Genomic DNA, 14,732 nt, shown 5'->3' with positions numbered 1-14,732 from the left:
CGGACTTTTAGGTCTGTGGGAGTTACAAGAGCAAGAATCCTAACAAAGCAATTAAGGAATGTGGCACCAGGTATCAAGAAAAGAAAACAAGGCTCCAAGAAAATGTAGGATGTTCTACAATTTATACAGACTCCACAAACTATGTAGGAAGCTTTTTCTTTTAAAGATTCAGATTCAAAGTATAGTAAATGGACAAAGGATGAAGAGTAAAAAAATTGTCAGCTGTATTTGTGCATTAACTGAATTCCAGGTAAGCTCTTTTATTCATTGTGGGCAGAAACTAATTGGGGGTTAGAGCTATAAGATGCTCTTCATAAAGAAGGAATGTATGAGATGGTTTATGCTAGAACTCATGCATATGGATTTTGGGGGGATAGAAGGGAAAGAAGAGGAACTTTTCGTGATTAAATTGGAATTAATATAATAATAATTTCAAAAACACTCTTAAAACAGCTTCTTTTGGATCAAAGGTTTATTTTGAATGACACAACACTGAAAAACATAAGAGTATACAGATGACTTCTTGATACAGGATACATTATATACCTTATTTGAAAAGGATCTGTGAAGGTGTGCTGCATAAATATATAGAGTGAAAATATATTGTTTATTTGTTGACCTTAGGTATTTGTTGTTTTCAAAATTCAGCCAATTATAGATTAGCATTACAGCCATTCCATCCACACAATCTCACACTATTGCAGCTAGAAATAGAGGAGACTGAGCCATGCCTTCCAATGTTTTAGCAGCTCAAACGTGATTGTTATAATTGTTCATCTCAGAGTAAAACTTCCACATTACAGAACACAGATATTGTATAATGTTTTGGCAATGGAGCAGCTAGCTTTGTTTTGGAACAAAACTATTTACTGTAATGCCAGACCATGTACGAGCAATGCATTTATCAGTGATATTACAGAGGCAAAGTACTACAATGGAGAGTAACATGTTAATGCATATGTATCTGTATGCACTTATATACACACAAGCATATATGTGTATATATGTTCAAAAAGAACATTGAAAAACTTTGCAGCAGTTCATTTTTTTTAAACACATGAAACTTAATAGTTTGACCTCATTACTAAAGGGTTACTAGTAAAATTTTCGGTAGTGCAGCAACTCAATACAATACACTTAGTGCAGAGAAGTTAAGGTTCTGGTAGTGAGGAGGCTAATTTTAGATTTCATGGGAAAGGATCAAATACAGGATCACCATAGCTCCGACAAAGCACAAACAAACCCGTTGCCACGTACGTGTGAACAAATAAGGACATATCTCTTAATATTTCAGACGATGCTAGCTTAACTTTCATGCTCACTTGATATGTTTCACCAAGCTTTGTCTGGCACCAGTCTGTAAACCATTAGCAGTTTAACTACAAAAGTGGATTCCTGTGTTTCAAAGAGATTTAAAAACCTACTGACCGCTTCTTACAACACTGTTATGCCTGAGCTACTCCGCGGGCTTTGTGAAGTTCTCTGGGAAAAGTCCCCTATAAGCTACAGCATCTCTGTATTGCAGCCAATCAGATTCTTTAATACCTGTCATCCAGCCAGCCTCCTGCAAGGTAAAAGGGAGAGTTTATAGGTAAACAGACTTTTTCATTGGTGCAAAATCGGAGCATGTGTTGAGGTCCCTTTAAAATTAATAGTATTTAAATCAATATTAAGAGTCATAGTTTCTATATCGGTAGGTGGAGGGCAGAGACACAATCTTCCAACATGAAGCTAGAGAAAAAAATACGTTTTTATTTTCCAATTATCCCTAAAGTGTCCCCTTTTTATGCAGAATTTTCTCTGGGTTTCTATAATGGCAGTCAGTGGTGGCAACAATTCCTGTCTCTTCCACAGTCAAGAAATCCCAAATCCACATACCCAACGACAACTTTATGTGAAACTTTTTTCCAAAAATCCAGCTGGAGATGGACATGTGGCATTGAAAACACCACACCAAATTAATATAGCTTGGATGTTAAACAGGGGAAGTGTTTCCCCAAACAGGGGAAACTTAACTTGAACTGGCATTAACTACCTCTGCTTAAAAAAATAATTTGATGTCTTTCAAAATATATCCTCTGCTTTCAGTTCCAAATCTTTTTGGCTAGCTCTGTGCTGCAACTGGCCTAATTTATGGAAGTGTAACAGGAATTGTTGATCAAATAGATGGGAAAAGTTAAGATCTGTCCTTGCACTCATGAAAGAGACAAAAATAGATGGGGGAGAGGAGGAGATAATTGAGGACACTGAAACAATGACCCCCTAACTTATAATTTTGCAACTACATTATTGCTGCTCTTTCATATGTTAGAGTTGAGTGGCTAGAAACACACAAAGAACATAGAATTGCAGTGCCTAACTGTAGACATCCTTCTGCCTAGTGGAATCCACAGGCACTCAGGCTTCCTGTACAACAAATGAGATTCACAAACACCAGCCTGCTGATGACTTGCCTAAGCCAGTCAGCAGGAAATGCCAAGGAAGGGGGAAAACCGGGACAAATGGCTAGGATTGCTACAGTGGGGCAGCTATACTGATGGCCCTGCAGCACTGAGTGGAGGTGTGCTATGCCGATGAGAGACAGCTCTACCATTGGTATAACAACTCCACCTTCCCATGTGGCAGAAGGTTGACTTCTGCCAACATAACACTGTTGTATCAGTGCTTAGGTCGCTGTAGCTTACATCACTCACAGAGGTGGTTTTTCCCTGAGTGACAAATGATACCCAAGGAAGTACTAATGTGTATAAGCCCTTATCTAGCTCTGTGTGGAAGGAAGGTAGGGTCCTATGTGTCAGAAGCTGGGAATGGAACACTTGAGGATTCCTTGTTCTGTTCATTTGCTCTGTGGCTTCTGGCATTGACCACTGTCAGAAGACAGGACACTAGGCAAGATGGACTTTTGGTCTGACCCAGTAAGACCGTTCTTAGGTTCCCCTGCTCAGGATTTAAAATTGTGCACACTTCGACTAAGAGAGAAGGGGTGGTCTCTTTATAGCCATAGCTGAGTGGTGAGAGACCACACCCAGAACGTGAGACGTGTGCTCAAATCTTTACTCTGCTTGATTTGGAGTAGGAACTTGAACCTAGGCCTCCCACCTTGCCAGGAAGTGCCTTCGCCACTGGGCTATATGCAATTTTGGGGTGGGGTTTTTTATCTCTCCTGTTGATGCTGTTCCACTTTGTCCCAATAAATATTCATTGGGTCACTGGCTTCAGGTGGGAGATGTGATTTCATGTCCCTATTTCACCTTAGATGGGGGCAGGTGAGAACTGAACATGACTTCCATATTGTGTGGGACTACTCTAACCAGAGGGCTATAAGAGGACAATATCCTCCTTCTGTGTTTTGTATGAGGCTCAGACCACTAAACACACACTCAGGTGATCTCTGACCATGTTTACCAAATAAGGCCCTTCAGGCGGGATTGTGACTGAGGGGATGCAGGATTATCAGGCAGTTGTGTACCCAACCAGAAGTGTAGACACCTCGGGGACTTCATTTGGCAGACATGTAAGTACCTTCAAAGTTAGGTAGCAGCTAAATGGAGTTCTTAGAGTTTTAACATATGGAACTTAAGATGTAGGGCTAGATCCACAAAGGGCTTGAGGTTCCTTAGCTGCCTATGCCAGTGCCTGTATCCTGGCCATTTAAATTTAATCCTTTTTTTGCCCCTAGTGACTGCAGCTCCAAAACGGTGGGCACACCTAACTGAATCCATAATAATGTAGGTCCCAAATTAGAGGCTGTTTTTAGGAATATGATCCAGATGGCCACAAAATAATGGGACATGGGGGAAATTCCCAACATGGCATGGTCATTTATTCAGTAGCTTTCAGTTAGTGATGAAATAGCTTGCTAATGAGTCAGGACTGAGTACTACTGTAGTAGATAAGAATCACAGCCCTTAAAGTGGCAGTGCAATAAACCAGAGTAATTTTAACCAGGAGAATATTTTTCAAGCATGTGGCATGATTGAGACAGAAAGGGCAGCAGTAAATGACTGCTTCCTGATCATAGGAAGAAGCAGCTCCTGCTAGGAGCACGTGCTAACTAGATCTAATCTTAAATCAGTTAAAATCAAGTATATTGGAAAAAGCGGAATCACAAGGAGCAAAGAAGCTCAAAGCATTCTTGTTTGATAGGATCTGAAACTATGAATTGATACTACCAGATAATATGGCTTTAGACAGGCCAGTTTTGAAGGAGAGAAAATGAGCAGATGAGATTTAAAAAAAAAAAAGAAAAGAAAAAGAAACAAATCAGTATAATACCACAAAGTACTCTAGTGCAATACAAAAAGATTAAGTTTAATGAGGATGTTAAACATGAAGGGAAAATGTGCACTGAATAATAATAGGAACTTTCTGAATTCAGAACCATGCATATATGAAGGTCTATTTCCTTTGTCAATGCACACAATTTACTCCAATTAATGCTAATGAGATTAACATAACAGAGTAATATATTTTTATAGATTAACCCCAAAAAATCCAAGCTAATATTTAATACTCCAAGAACTAAGGACTATGGCCCAAACCCTCAGAAATATTCAACAGCCTAACTTCCATTGACTTCAGTGGAAGCTAAGGTCTGATTTTTGTCATCCTCATATTTAGTACTTTACTCTGAGAATAATGCCATTGAAATAAACGTGACTACAAATGGAATAAGGTACTATTCAACGTGAACCAAGATAGCAGAATCTAGCTTTATAAGAAGAATGTAGATTCATGCTGAAGAAGTATCCGGTACAATACACTAGAATCATAAAACAGATAAGTTATCCTGCTCATATACAGCAAGAGATCAGTTGATAACATTAGCACTTCTTAAAAGCAATATTATGAGGGCCCAATATTGCAAACATATGATGCCAGGAATAGTGGTTTGCATTCTGAACAGTCCCATGGAAGACCATCAGTTTATTCAGAGTGGTTAGGAATATTCCCAGTATGAGGTCTCAAAATGACAGCAATAGAAGCATGGTCTTCAAATTTTCCCCTACCAATGAGGAACTAAACAATAAAAAGAAGCCCAGTAAAATAACTGCAGTACCTTCCTTGAACCCTTTGAATGGGTAGATTAACGTTACCATTGCTATATGAGAAGCAGTGAATTCATGTTTCTAGCAAAGCTGAAGAATATTTTTTGTTCAAATTCAATTGTGATCTGCAACTACAAGTCTTTCCACTGACTTTAATGGGCATTAGATGAAGCCAAAAATTAGAGTATAAAATTGTCTACCTAAACACCATTTATTTTACTATTGCAAAGTTTCACATTTAAATGAAACTAAAACATCTTTGCACGTTCTAATAAAATTATAGCTCTGTGGTCAATCTTTAATCAACAATATGAACCCTTTTTTGGGGCAGGAAGGGGGGAGGGAAGAAGACCTGGTCCAGAACAGCCTATACCACTAGAGATTTGGCTGAAGGTTCTAGGTGTTTTGTCTGGGTAGGGAATTGCAGGGGTAGTGTACTGTAAGGGTATGTCTACACTACCCTCATAGTTCGAACTAGGAGGGTAATGTAGGCATACCGCACTTGCAAATGAAGCCCGGGATTTGAATTTCCTGGGCTTCATTTGCATAAGCGGGGAGCCGCCATTTTTAAATGTCCGCTAGTTCGGACTCCGTGCAGCGCGGCTACACGGGGCTCGAACTAGGTAGTTCGGCATAGGAATCCTAGTCCGAACTACCTAGTTCGAGCCCCGTGTAGCCGCACTGCACGGGGTTCCAACCAGCGGGGTTTTAAAAATGGCGGCTCCCCGCTTATGCAAATGAAGCCTGGGAAATTCAAATCCCGGGCTTCATTTGCAAGTGCGGTATGCCTACATTACCCCGCTAGTTTGAACTAGGAGGGTAGTGTAGACATACCCTAAGAGATTTAGACTTCCAGTGAGCAGTGTTTAAAGCTCCAGACTTACTACATATAACTTGCTTGTAGGGTTAGACAATTTGTGAGCATTTGCTCTATGACCTAATTTGTATGGATTTGATCTGTTCAAATTTATATGTATAACAAGCTCAAAACACTAGATTACCATATAATCAATTTTGCTGAAATGTTAGAACATGATATTTCAGTGATCTAATGAACTACAGAGGCTCCCGATATGTGACCACCCGAGTTCCAACTCCCTGCACTTACCATTTTTGTAAGTGCAGAAGGGGCCGGAAACCCCCAACTTACATTCTCAGCCTGCATTTATGACGGCGCACAGCATCTACTGTAAATGTGGGTTCGAGTTACGACACCCCCACTTTCGACACTTCGTCCAGAATGAATCACGTCGCAAGTCGGTGCCTCCTGTATTTATATGTATGGAAGGTGTGTGTGCGCAGAGGGAGGGGGGACGTGCGCGCGCGTGCTGCGTGCACCATGATTTAAAGCAGCCAAATGAAATTTAGAAGAATCTTGATCCACAGTGAAGGTTAAATCATACCATCAATACATGTACTTCATTTTCAGTATTGCCTTTTACTCTTAGTTTTAGTCTCAATGTGTTCTGACTTCATATTTTATTTTCACCTAACAGTGATTGATTTTTAAATGAGTGCATTTCTTAACTTTGGAAGCCTCTCCAGAAAAAGAAAAATAGCAAAAGAAACCATTCCTTGGTTGTTTACCTGGTCAGCAGTGGCCTCAGAAGGGATTACTAGTACTATATCTCCTCTTTTTAAGTTAAGCTCATCAGTATTAGCTGCCTCAAAATCATGTAGAGCTTCAACCTGAAATAAAACAAAACATGAGGATCTCATCTAGAGAAAGTACTAAGAACAGTCAAGTAGAAAAATTGTCTCTTGGAACTGAGGTTAAACCATGTGTACCTGTACTGTGCTTTCATGCTGCCATGGCATTTCCTCTATTTAAGCTGATATCAGTGCAAATATAGAAAATGGCCGACTCTCTTAGTTACATGTTTTTTATTGTCCTCTATGAAGAAATACACATACCAAGTTGACCATTCATTCATTGCTTCAATGACAGGGGGATAACCACAACTCCAAGTCACAGGGTCTGGAGGAACAGTGATGCTGTAACAGCCCATGAGTTCTGCTCCTTGGATAAATCCTGCTGTCCTTATTCATACAGTAACAGGATTTTCTGAAACAACTGTATGAGGAATATGGTATAATTCCAGTGGGCAGTTAAAGGTGTGGGCAATGGGAATTCTACTGTGTGGACTGGTAAGCGCTGTTGCATGCTGGTAGGGATGTAAAAAGGATTAACTAACACTGTAACCAATTCCATAGGTTACACAATTAAACAGGCTCCATGGGCTGCCTGCCCCTTGGGCTCCTGACGGTACTGGCCCCATAGTCTCCCAGCCCCAAGGCAGCTTAACTGTTAAGCTGATGCTTATTGGGTCCTGTTAATAGTTAACTGGTTAAACTCTCTCTTACATCCCTATGTGTTGGTAATTACATCTATGATTAGAGCCTCACCACTTTCATGGCCATGGAACACTCGTCATGGACCATGAATAAAGCCCTTCACCATGAAATATGATGCCCCCTTGCTCCTGGGAGTGCCCCAACAAAGGGGGCTTCTATGTCCGGTTGTGCAGGAGAGGGACAATACAGCTCTGAAGGTAACACAGAAGTGAGGGTGACATTCCCACAATCCTCCTCCTTTCCCCCCCACACAAGGTGGACACAAATCAGATATCAGGAATGATAACACACATACACCTGTAGGGGAACACTTTAACCTCCCTGGCCATTCAGTAATGGATTTGAAAGCAGCCATCCTTCTACAAAATAGTTTTTTAAAACCTGATTATGGAGGGAGACAGATGAGCTGGAATTCACTTGCCAATTCAGCACTATCACCTTGGGACTGAATAAGGATCTCAACTGGTTAATGCATCACAAAGGCAATTTCCCCTCTCTGAATTTTCACATCTCCAGACCAAATGCTGTGAATGACTCACTTCCACCCTGACTTAATTAGCTTCAGTCACACAAGCAACTTTGGCCTGCTTCTGTAAACTGCCACTCCAATTCATCTGATGAAGTGGGTTTTACTCACAAAAGCTTATGCCTTGATAAATCTCTTAGTCTCTAAGACCTGGTCTACACTAGGGGATGAGTTCGAGTTAGGGTATGCAACTTCAGCTACGTTAATTGCGTAGCTGAAGTCAAAGTATCTTAACTCTAATTTTGGCACCATCCACAGAAAGTCAAAGGGAGTATGCTCTCCCATCATTTCCCTTACTCCTTGTGGAAGCACAGCTACCGGCATTGATGGGAGTGCCCTCTCAGTTCAACTTAGCGTGTCTTCGCTAGACCTGCTAATTTGAACCCCGGATGATTGACTTCAGCTGCTTCAATCTTATCTGTAGTGTAGACATTGCCTAAGGTGCCAGAGACCTCTTTGTTAATTTTGCAGATACAGATGAACAGGGCTCGACAAATCCGCTTGTCTACTCGCCCGTGGCGAGTAGATTTCAGCCGGTCGCCCCTTTCACTGGCGGTTCATGCATGCGTAGTGCAGGGCTGGCAAGTGGTTTTTGCCGTGGTTTGTCAAGTCCTGCAGATGAACATGGCTACCACGCTGAGACTTTTCAACAGTACAAGTGTTATTTCCCCCTTTATGGAGCAAAAAACTGCTTCACATTTTTGCTACTTAACCACACAGCCAACAGCCTAAATAAACTGTGTTCCTGGATATGCTTATTTACACTTGATGTTAGGTTTAAAGGAATGTGTAAAATAAGAATGATTAATACTCATGTAGACCTTAAAGAGAAAGCCAGGTGGCATTCCATGGGCTGCATCTGCTGACACAGGCTGTTCTTCAGAGGATGTTGTCTGGATTTCCTCAGGGGCTTTCTGCTCACTTACAACCTGTGACGTTTCACTGGCATCACTTGCAATGCCCTGAATGCCAATGTCTTCCACAACATCTTCGGATTTGTTCCCTCTTACTTCATGTTCCTCTCCCTCATCTTCGTTGTTTGAGGCTGGCTCTATTACTAGTGAAGGGATGCTGCTGATTTTCTCCTGGGGAAAAAAAAAGAAAGAAATGTTCTGAAAGATTGCTTCTAAACAGCATGGAACAAAGCTTATTTGCTTTTCTATATTTAGGGGTAAACTACACTACACTATTCCCTACACTATTTGAGAGAAAATATGGATCTATTTTCCTTTTATGCACAGTTGATCTTCTCACTGACAAGAACTTTGCTAGTGCACCTACGGCATAATATCCTCCCAGTTTGAGACTGCGAGTCTCCTTTTCTCCCCATGTCAGTTCTCTATATAACTACCAGTGGATTACGACTCTCATCATAGCAGACGATAAAATGCTCTGCACCTTATTCAGTTTTCACCAAGGCCCCTATCCAACATCCATGGACATTAACTTCAAAATGCTTTGGATCTGGCCATACCATGGCTGTAAATCAGAAGTATCTCCACTGACAGTATCTCTGACACGAATGCAAACCCTGTGAGAGAGCAAAATCAGCCCCTCTATATTCACTTGCAATAGCTTAAACACCATTTAAAACCCATTGAGTTAAGAGAAGTTTCTCCTGATTGACACCAACATAAATGAGGGAGGGAACCATGTGAAGCCCATTACTATCATGTTAATATAAGGGCCGTGTGCAGACAGGATTTTATGCAGCTATTTAGAGCATGAAACCCTCTAAGGGTCCATTGGCCAGCTGGCCAACATAACCAATTCATCCTGGTTCTCAAGGGAAATACTTCTCCCTCACTGCTGCAGCACTGTTCATTAATGTGTGGTGTGGGAGAAGTTATATAAATGAATCCCTGTTTCCTAAATCTGTCCCTCTTCTTCCACTCCCTGTGAGGAAGCAGGTAGAAGGGAAGGATGACCAGCCTATCAATTCCTTATTTTATCTAGTCTGGGTTAAAAAACACCCCAAGCCCTGCATAGAGAGAGAACTTTTATTGCTGGGTCAGGGGCTGTTCTGATTATTGTATTATTATTAATTACTTGTACTGAGGTAGCACCTAGAGACCCCAGTTTCCTTGTGTGAGGCATTGGATAAGCATATAAGAAAAAGCAATCCACAACCTGAAGAGCAAGACAAGAGGAGGGCGACCAGAACAAACTGATGTGCAGAACCTAAGGTAATCATGACATGGAAGTCCTCCAACTCTCAACTGACAGGGTACCACATAAGGTTATTTCTTTGGTCTCCAGCCACTGGAACGACGGACGCCTTCCTGACCACCCACTGGAATATCCGTGCAATTTGTTTCTTCTCGACCTCCCATTTACATGGGATTCAAGGCTTGACTTTCAGAAGTGCCAGGGCAGCGGAGAGGTTTTCAGAGGCACAAAGAGCAGTTTGGTACCTAACTCCCAATGCAAAATAGTGGGACTTAGGCACGTGCTAAATTTTGTGCCTCTGCAAATCTTCCCTGTTGAGCACTCATCACACCTGTTGACTTCAAGGAGAAGTACATGTGTTCAGTATCTCTGAACACCAATGCACTTCATCTTATTTATCACTGAAATACATCTGTTAAATAAAAAACACATCTGAAGAGTCTGAAAGCTCTGCTTAACCAGCCACTGCTCACCAGACTTATAGCTAATGGAATGAACTAGCTTCTGCTTATCTTTAGGATTAATTGAGTTGGTTATGATCCCCAGAGCACATCTGAGAGTGTATCTATCAACTGTACAGTCATCAGAAATTATTTTGGGGCACATTGGGCCAGATTCCCAGCTGGTATAAATTGGCATAGCTCTACTGAAGTGAGTGGTGTGACTTTGCTACTTTCTGAAAACAGAAAGGGGGCTCATATGGACAGCTAAGCCATCATGCTCCTGAGAAGATATTTTGTGGTATCTTAGGCTTAGGAGACATGAACAGTCCAGTATTTTCTTTAGTGTGGTGGTTCAGAAAGCATCTTGACAAAGTCCTACCTGAGCCACCTCTGCATCCTTCCCTTCTATTTTAGGTTTGTCATCTTCATCAGCTGTTTCGGGTTCAGCTACAGCAGTATCTTCACTTGCTTCAGTTAAAACAGCATTTTCAACTGCACCAGTGTCTTCAGCTACAGCTACTATCTACAGAGAGTAGAAACCATTTAGCCACATCCATCATTCTTGTCTTCAGCTATTTGCCAACTCTACCCAGGCCACTTTTAAAGAGCTCCAGGCTTTTATGTTAATATATATTCACATCGAGGTAAATACAAGGAGAATTATGCCTTTAGCTTCTATTCTGCACCTTATTTTTAAAGGGTTGTGTGTGTGTGTGGGGGGGGGGACCTGTATTGATGCTTCCTTAGTATATTTAGTGGCATCCACAGAAGTCACTTCAGGGAAGATCTCCTAAGGCATTAGCAAAACTAAAAATGGTTTAAAGGCATAGTGCTGCATATTGGGCACAGATATAAAGCATACTCTACAATAAAAAAATTTAGAGCAGAATTGGAGGGCTCATTTGCCTTAAATCTGCATTGCTGGAGGATCTGCCTCTAGGAGAGGGCAGATGGGTCTGTATTGCAGTTTATTCATGGATTCTGCTGGAGAAGGGCTACTTTCAAAAGAGCTGCAGCTCCATCAGAACCCAGACAGCGGAGGCTGTCCATAGAACATAATGAATGGGATGCCTTTCCCCAGCTAGTTTCATCTACTTGTGGGGATGGGCCAATAGAAAAGTCCTACTCCAAATTCCAGCATATTCATTATGGTATTTCTGATTAATCATGCCACAGTGAGACTGGGAGTAAAAATGATTGTCTTTCCCTTCCACTGCTGCATTTATCAAGCTGCATTAACAGAACTGGCATTGGTGGGTTAATAGTCTGATATTCCTTGTTGTCTCGCATCAGATATCTGCGTCATAAATAAGGTTGTTCATATCCACTCTGAGTTGGCTGCCATCACTGCTGGATGTTGCAGTGGTCTCAGCCATGGTTAACGATTAATGAGACTGGTAAATAAATCTTTCCTATTTTCTTTCCAAAATATGAGTAAAGCTAATATGTTTGTGACTGCATAGAGGAGATTTTCATTTTAATTGCATTTGATACAAAAATCAAGCATGTACTGCTTTAATAGAAAGCCGCATTGAATTCTACCAGCAAACTTCAGTATCTCAACCATGAGACTTATGGATAAAATCTTCAAGCCAGGCCTTCATTATACTACCAATTTCAGCAGTCCCGCTTCAAAGAAACAATCATTTTATAAACCCAGAGAGAAGCTAGTGGAGGAGAAATGTGAGTGGCAGTGCATATTAGGTTGATTTGATTCACTATACCTCTAACACGATGCCACAGAAACTGATCCTGCTATCTGCTGTGATCACAATCAACCCTTCTTTTCTATTGTTTTGATTTGTGCAGTCCATTTTATTCCATGAAGGAAGTAGGTTGTAATTTTATAATTATCGACCCTAAAATATGGTACACAAAACTATCAGACTCTTACAGCCCCTTGTCATATTAGTCGTTGTATGTACATCATGCATCAACATAGCATCATTATTCATTCTTGTGGCATAGACTGTAACAAGAGAAGAAAGAAACTGGGTTTCTGCTGATACTACAAGGGCAAATGGTAAAAATGGAGCCATTTCTCGCTATCATATCTTGGATAAGTCTTATTATCAGTTAGGATGAAATCCTGCCTCCATTTAAATCAATGGCAAAATTCACATTTACTTCAGTGAGATCATGACTTTGCCCTAGATAGCAGTGGTCAATCAGACAGGTACTTGTATATCTACATATGCTACCTGATGATATATTAAACTCTCCTGTATATAGAAGAAGAGTAAGTAAGAGGAGAAATATGGCCCATGATATTTAATGCTGGGGGATTCTATGAGTCAACAGGATCAAACCCATAAAGGTTGACTTGAATAGTACATGTGAGTTTTCACTAAATTAAGATTAATTCCAATGGCTGGATTTAAAAATTGACTAGATAATTGTTGTGATCATTAAATATAATTGTAGCTAAGCAAGTTAAAATAATTCTATTGAGGACTGAAGCTAATGCTTTAGGGGATAAATCCTGTGGAAGTCTGGATGGATTTCTCATGTAGGGTACTGAACAACCATCTAAATCAGGGCTGCTCAACTTGGGAAGCCTTGGGGGCCACAATGATACTCACAGCACTTGCTGAGGGCTACAGCTCAAGTGTGGTTGCATATACATGCAAATAGTTTCTTTCACACTGATGGGCAGTAATAAAAAAACTTAGATAAAAAGAGAGGTAATTAGCACCTTGCAGGATTGGACCCAAATTGATTAGTTACCAGAGGCTCTGGTTTCCTTATTTTTCAATCCTTTCTGCATTTAATTTCCAATCACTAGTGCTGAAATCCTCTTGTATTACACTCACCATATTTTAAAATGCATGGTCACGCTTGCACTTTAGGAAACAAGAATCTAGAATAAACAGTATGTTTTTTCACCCCTATGAGAACATAATCTAAAACAAACAGTACATCAGAGGTACAACATTTCATTGAACTTTTAAGGTGTTTAAAAAAAATCTAATGAAATGTCGAATTAGTACTTTAGAAAATAAAATTTTTCAAGGATTATATTCTAACTTCTGCTTCAGTTTGGGGCTTAGCATGCTAGAAAAATGGAATGATGAATGATTTTTTAAAAATAGATACTATTAAGAACCCAGACAAACAAATCCACAGGAAGTGTTAAAAGCCATTCAGACTCCATGGCAATGTGTTTTCTGTTAATTCTAAATGTTAATAGGACCAATATTATATCACCCTCTACCACATAACCACATTGTTCCCTGCCCTAAAACAATTATGACTCTGTACTATTGCAATAGATGGGTTCTAAAATAGGTCAGCGTTGACATGTGAGCTGTTCTAGCTAGCACATATTCTATCCGCCTGCCTATTGATAACATGGAAAACAAAAAATCAACGCACACAATTCTGCAATCCTTTTCTTGTGATATTAAAGAACATATACCCTCCTATAGCTGTTCATATTTACCTTACTCTCCTCCTCAGCAATACCAGCTGTCTCCTTTTCACCTGTTGTGACAGTTTCCTCCTGCTTGAATAGGAAATATGGTCAGCACATTCAAAAGTTTTTAGCAGTAGAAAAGGACGCATTAATCAGATTTAATGGATGCAGGGCATGTACTGGATGCAACAAAATGAATAGCTGGAACTTAATGGCATAATACATGGAAGCTTATTCAGATATTGTCTAGCAAAGCAAACCATTCTTAATACAACTCAGCATCCGAGCAAAAAATCAGCGTGGTCTAAGAATTAAGAAAATTAATCCCTTTCTTCCCTCTTCGTCACCATTATCATTCTGTGAATTGTAAGACCTCCATTATTTTTATATGGCTGTTCTCGCAGTACTGTTAGCTTAGAAAAAGTTTTTTTTATAGGTTCCTTCCCCAGAGTATTGCTAATCTTCTGGATTACAGCAATCTCAAACTTTTCCTAAAGCTGCCTACAGCTGCTTCCTCCCGCCCCCCATGACCCAACAACATTTAAAATATATTTTCTTCCTGGGATTTCTCAAAAAGGAGAGACTCTTTTTGATGCTGACTGGAGTGTGAAGTGAACTGTGCAGAAAGTGATGACGTGGCACAGAATGTATTGCTTTCCCAGCTAACCAAGGGTTGGTCTAGACTACAAAGTTAGGTTGTCTTAACTACATTACTCAGGACTTTGAAAAAAGTCATGCCCTCTGAAACACAGTATGCCTCTCAGAAGACCACCTTC

General features: G+C 40.4%; 1 protein-coding gene across 3 annotated transcripts in view; it reads right to left on the bottom strand.

Moving 5' to 3' along the window:
* Nucleotides 1-491: 491 nt before the first annotated feature.
* The window catches only part of AMPH (amphiphysin), a 181,794-nt gene continuing 167,553 nt past the window's right edge, over nt 492-14,732 (bottom strand). For 2 of the 3 annotated variants that reach the window (XM_089776541.1, XM_006124073.5), the window contains 5 exons: nt 13,984-14,043; nt 10,921-11,064; nt 8,751-9,014; nt 6,636-6,737; nt 492-1,564 (listed from right to left, as the gene is read on the bottom strand). In XM_089776541.1, coding sequence (XP_089632667.1) covers nt 1,457-1,564; nt 6,636-6,737; nt 8,751-9,014; nt 10,921-11,064; nt 13,984-14,043 — 678 coding nt within the window. In that variant the 3' untranslated portion in view covers nt 492-1,456. Of the gene's footprint in view, nt 1,565-6,635; nt 6,738-8,750; nt 9,015-10,920; nt 11,065-13,983; nt 14,047-14,732 lie in introns of all 3 variants that reach the window. The other variant, XM_006124072.5, reaches the window with a different exon arrangement.

This window comes from Pelodiscus sinensis, chromosome 2, assembly GCF_052426305.1.
Source record: "Pelodiscus sinensis isolate ZL-2025 chromosome 2, ASM5242630v1, whole genome shotgun sequence".
NCBI lineage: Eukaryota > Metazoa > Chordata > Testudines > Trionychidae > Pelodiscus > Pelodiscus sinensis.
The sequence above is the reverse complement of the archived record's forward strand: the minus strand, read 5'-3'. Positions and strand labels throughout refer to the sequence as shown.